We start from the raw sequence: 6,000 nt of genomic DNA on the forward strand, positions 1-6,000 counted from the left end.
TTGAAGGGGCTCTTAGCTCCAAGCATACCAGATGGTCTAAGGCCTATTCTATGGAAGGAGAGGGGTAGATTGCTGCCCTCACTACCTTATCTTATTCTGTGCACTGACTAAAGCAACCTGGATTCCCTTCCTATGGACAGAGTAAGGCTGGGTTTAAGCAAGGGCCCCCCACCTTCCACCAGCCCATTCCACCCCCCCCCCCCTCCCCTCAACAGTTTTTTAACATGTCTACCTTGAACTGTCATCCAACTTTTTACTCAACTTACTTTTTGACCGCCGACAATTTGGCTTTTGCTTCCATCATTCAACAGAAACTGCCCTCACAAAAGTGGGCAATGATCTGCGGGTCACCAAAGTCTCACGCCAATACTCTTTTTTTTAATCAAAGTAGTTTTTATTAAATTGTTTTTCATTTATAAAGAACAACAGCAGAGAAGGACACCACAGGTGTCCAGTCCCCGCACAACAACAACACAAACAATACATAAACAGTACTGGCAACGTCCATTGCAGTGTTCAGTATGTCCATCTGTGCATAAAAAGCAATACAGTACAAGCAGTCGAATAGAAAAAGAAAAAGTGTCTGGATCATCCGTGAGGACTGACAGGACACGAGGCGGTTGGAGAGAGGTCACGTCTAAACTATGCACATAGCACAACAAACTCAGGAGACCACAGAGGGAGCGGCCCTGTCTCTTGTGAGCGACAATGGTGCCAAGCCCGGAGTGTCTAGCCAACGAGCCCATATTTTTTCGAACTTTTTCATGGCATCTGGTTTTTCGTATGCATGTTTGTCGTTGGCGACAAGCCAGTTGACCTTGGCAATGAGGGCAGAGATTGTGGGGGATCCTGGTCAAGCCAGGATTGGGCAATCAACTTCCTTGCCATGTATAGTATCCGGGCAACGGCTATTTTCTCAGGGGCAGTTACACTTAAGTCTTCCACATAGCCCAGAATACATACCAAGGGGGACTGTTCTAGCAAAATAGAAAATACCTTGTGAATAGTGGAGGCAACCTCCTGCCAGTATCGTGTCAATTTGGGGCATCGCCAGAACATGTGCAAGACCCCTCCCACATCCCTCCGACATCTAGGACACAGGGCGTCAGAGAGGATCCCCACTTTATGTAAGAACTCTGGGGTTCTATACACCCTGTGCAGAAGATACAACTGGGACAACCGGTGCTGCTCCCCTATAGATAACTGAGGAGTCATCTCCAAGACCTCCTTCCACAAACCGTCCTCAAGAGGACCCAGGTCAGCCTCCCATTTTTCTTTAATGGTCAGCGGGTATTTTTCAAGGAATTTATCATGTAAATGAATATAGAGAATAGAAATCAGGCCAGAAGTGGATGTTGAAGTGCCCACCAAATTAATAGGCGGGATGATAATTCGGTCACTAGTTAAGGTCTCACCCTCCGCCTCACAAGCGTGGCGCAGCTGCAAATATTTATAGAAGTGGGTTCTAGGTATAGGGAACTCCTCACCCAGCTGTTGGAAAGTTTTCAGGTGACCGTTGGAATACAATTGCGCCCCCCTCCTGAGACCCAGATTCCGCCACTGTGTGAACCCCTCTAGGAAGAAGAGTTCTCCCAACCAAGGGGTATCCCAACTAGAAGTATAAGCAGAGCACCCGGTCAGACCATACATGTCCCTCACCTTCCACCAAACCCTATGGTAAAGCTGCATCGTGGGCTGTCCCGTAGTAGAGAAGCGCTTAGCCTCCAGTACCTCAAACAACTTCTTGGTGGTAAAATGGGCTTGCAGCAGTTGGGTGGTGGGATCTACTGTCTCATCCGTTTCCCATCCCTTAAAATGTTGCAGTTGGGAGGACAGAAAATAAATCATGGCATTGGGCACTGCCAATCCCCCCGAAGATTTGGCCCTCTGCAGGGTCTCTAGTTTTATGCGAGGTTGTTGGGAACCCCATATCAGGTCTCTGAATAAACTATGGACTTTGTGGAAAAAACGCAGAGGAACCCACACCGGGGAATTATGCAGCCCATAGAGCAGTTGGGGCATCCACACCATTTTTAATAGGTTAGTGCGTCCCACTACCGACAGCAGGAGCCTACGCCATGCTCCCAATTTAGCTTGAAATTTAATGAGGAGTGGAGTAAGATTCAACCTCTCATATGCTCTGATTTCTTTAGATATAATAATTACAAGGTATTTAAATTTAGTGACAATTTTAAGTGGGAAAGGTAAAGGAGGTACCCTTCCCACATCAATATCAAGCGGCAGCAGCACCGATTTGTCCCAGCCAATAGACAACCCCGAGAATCTGCCAAAGTCGTTTATGAGGGAGACTGCAGTCGTAAGGGAGACATCAGTATCATTTAAGTACAACAAAATATCGTCCGCGTATAACGCGATTTTCTCCTCCTGGAGACCCCTGCGGAATCCCCGGATTTCTGTATGACTACGCACTAAGGCCGCCAGTGGCTCAATAACAAGTGCAAAGAGGAGCCGTAACAGGGGGCAACCCTGCCGCGTCCCCCGCCGTAACTCAAATTGGGGAGAGAGACCCCCATTAATTTTCAACCTGGCACATGGTAAGGAATATAGTAGTTGGATCCAGGCGATAAAGTGAGATCCAAATCGCATCTTTTCCAACACAGCCCACAGGAAAGGCCATTCGACGCTGTCAAAAGCTTTGACAGCGTCGAGAGAGCAAACTGCCCTACCTCCCGGGCTCTCAGAGGGCAACTGAAGATTAACATATAACCGTCTAATGTTCATAGCAGTAGACCTGGCAGGGATGAACCCCGTTTGATTAGGATGAACAAGGGAATTCATGTAAGGGGACAGCCTATTGGCAATAGCTTTTGCCAATATCTTGATGTCAGTAGACAACAAAGATATGGGTCTATATGACTCAGGTAAGGACGCATCCCTGCCAGGTTTAGGCAGGAGAATAATCACCGCCTCCCTCATGGTGGCTGGCAAAGAACCGGACTCTACAGAAGACTGCCAAACCTCCAGTAATCTGGGTAGCAATACATCTCCAATCTTTTTGAACAGTTCACCTGGCAGTCCATCGAGACCCGGTGCTCTATTGTTAGTGAGATCCCTCTCCTGGATCTCATTATGCCTCTCCAACCACACATTCAGTGTCTTCCACTTGCATACCACCTCTCCACCTCAGCCCCTTACTTAAGGCATGCCCCATGGTTCTGTTCTAGTGCCTCCACTCTTCTTTTCCATCTATACATTTGGCCTGTGGCAGATTATAGAATCTCACAGCCTCTGTGCTGATGACCCTCAAATCTATCTCTCTGGTCTGGATGTATCCTCTCTGCTATATCATCCTTCTTCCTCTCCTGCTTTCAAAAACGTAACATGGACAAAACAAAATTCATCATCTTGCTCCCATCTTGCCCCCCGCCCATCTAATTTTTCAATTACAGTCAATGGCTGCACTCTTTCCCCTGTCCTTTAAAGCGACTCTGTACCCACTGTGCTACCCCCCCCCCCCCCAACTACTTATACCTTTTTGTAGCTTATGTGAAGTCCTTTCAGCAGGTATGTTTGGCCACACTGGCTGTGCTTTGATGAAGCAGAGAAACAAACTTTAGTCGAGGAGAACGGGAGGCAGAGGGAGAGGCGCACAACACCACACAGGCGGCGTTTCCCTAGGGCACAAACGCTCGTGGACCCGCCTCTTAGACACGGCATCTCCTCAACTAAAGTTTGTTTTTATGCATCATGAAAGCACAACCAGCGTGGTCAAACATACCTGCTGAAAGGACTTCACATAAGCTACAAAAAGGTATAAGTAGTTGGGGGGGGGGGGGTAGCACAGAGAGTACAGAGTCACTTTAAGTCCAATGCCTTGGATCATCTTTGATTTGGCTCTGTCCTTCACACCACACATCCACACCCTTACCACCACCTGCCGCCTCTGTTAAAAACATTTCTGAATTCTCTAGAACCCAATACCTTGAAACATCCAGCTTTCTCCTACCAACACAAATTTCAAAGCAACTTGAAACTAGACTACAACCTACGATAACCCTGCTGCCATCTATCTGCACTGTGACCAGCTGCTCCCCCGACCTAATGTCTCCCTCCCCGTACCTCGTAGATTGTAAGCTTTTGCGGGAAGGGTCTCTCTACCTATGTCCCAGTCTGTCAATTACAGTGTTTGACTTTTTCTGTTTTACAGGTATAATAGTTGGGGCTGTTTTAATATCAATCAACAAAAAGAAGAAGAAGGCAAGTGCTGGCGACGCCAACAACGCTGCTGAGACTGCCACCCTAAGATCCTGAGAAAACTTGTTAGAAATTTTTAAGATTCCACTGGAAAGCCTAAAGTTCCATTTTTTGTAGCTAAAATGCTACACCCATTGAAACGTGCTACAGGACAGCTTTTTACTGCGGAGGTTTTTACTTTACTAGAAAATTATGTGTTTAAATAAATGGAACTTTGTTTTGGAAAATAATGAGAATTTTTTTTGTTAAATTGTTAATTGTGCAAAATATTCATAGGTGAAGGGAGGCAGAGGAAGAGACCAGCCGCCTCGGGCAGCATTGAGGAGAGGAAACACAGTGTAAAGACTTAAAAGAAGCACATGGGAGCAAATACTCAATATTGCAAATTAGGCAGTATTGTGCACTGGGGGCGGGACTAACATCCTCAGTGCACTGATCTACCCCAAAGGCCTGCCCCTCCTCATGAATCTTAATTCAGCATCTCTAAATTCATGAGAAGGGATGGCCAGGGGGCCGGATGGTGGCACTGAGGATGGTAGTCCTGCCTAACTTGGATATTGAATAAGTGAAGGTTTACCGAATATGAAGCAAAGGATGAAAGTGAGAAAATTACCCTTCTTCTCAGTGACCCCAGCCCTACGAGAACATAAAAGCAGGTGGTATTCTTTTACCTGCTGTCAGTTTCCTTTAAAGGCCCAAAAGATAGGAAAATTAGCTTTGAATCCTAAAAAGTGAAAAAAAAATTGGCCACAATGTGTTATCCATGACAAAGTGCTTTCTAGAACATAGAATATTAAGGTTTTTTTGTTTTTAGAAATCACAGTTATTTAGTGTGGACTTTTAGTAAAGTTTTTATAAACAGGCTGTGCCATCCTGCTCTGTTGAATGGCAAACCTGTCCATAAGGTGGTTGAGCATGGAAGGGCATGTGACCATGCTCCTCCATGTCTTCCATTGGCATATAAAGGCTCAGTGGTGGACACAGAGGGCTTATGCTTGGAGGTACATGAATGTGAAAATGCATTAAGGTTAGCTCCACACACACCGTATCGCAGTGAATTTTCTGCTGCAGATATGCAGCGGATATGCAGCAGATACGCAGCAGATTTGATGTAAATAACTGAACACAGCATCAAATCTGCACCATCAAATCTGCTGCAGATCTGCGGCGCATCGGTCATTTGTTAGCACCCTAAGGGGTTAATTTAGATGAAAGGTAGCGCAGCTAAAGTACATCCTATGTGAAATACGCTACACGAGGAAACTACCCTATCTCTGTGTTATGGAAAATCTTCCCACCAGATCTCCAGCTCATTAGTGGGATATGAAACTGTATCTTTTCAAACACCTCTGATAGTTTTCTTCAGCTGCAGAAATTATTGCTCGGAGGACGCTTGCCAAGAGACACACTGCCAAACAGCTAAAATGATGAGGCCTATGGAAAGTATGAAGATTTCACTTGTGACCTTTGTTACATTTTGAAATTCAGTCCTTCTTGTGTAATTACTTGTAAAAATGCAAGAAAATAAGCGCAAAAGATTATAAATTGGGGGTTAAAATTTCCAGCTGTTTGTTGAGTATTTTTTATAGTCTTGTCCTAGGTCTATGCTTATGTTTCCTCAATGTAATATTTTACTTCACGCAAAAAAAAAAAAAGAATGAAGACGTGTTACCCCCAAAGTCCTAGAGATGTTTGCTCTTATATAGAGATGAGAGAATCTTGAGCGCACTCTAGTCCATCCAAACCCAAGCGTGCGGCATTTGATTTCCGATGGCTGCAGAAGTT

At 45.4% G+C, this 6,000-nt stretch overlaps 1 protein-coding gene across 2 annotated transcripts in view; it reads left to right on the forward strand.

Moving 5' to 3' along the window:
• Positions 1 to 5,777, forward strand: part of CDH17 (cadherin 17) — a 43,108-nt gene extending 37,331 nt beyond the window's left edge. For both annotated transcript variants that reach the window (XM_069957297.1, XM_069957296.1), the window contains one exon: positions 4,169 to 5,777. In XM_069957297.1, coding sequence (XP_069813398.1) covers positions 4,169 to 4,272 — 104 coding nt within the window. In that variant the 3' untranslated portion in view covers positions 4,273 to 5,777. The remainder of the gene's footprint in view (positions 1 to 4,168) is intronic.
• Positions 5,778 to 6,000: the final 223 nt, after the last annotated feature.

The sequence above is a fragment of the Dendropsophus ebraccatus genome, chromosome 2, assembly GCF_027789765.1.
Source record: "Dendropsophus ebraccatus isolate aDenEbr1 chromosome 2, aDenEbr1.pat, whole genome shotgun sequence".
Taxonomy (NCBI): Eukaryota; Metazoa; Chordata; class Amphibia; order Anura; family Hylidae; genus Dendropsophus; species Dendropsophus ebraccatus.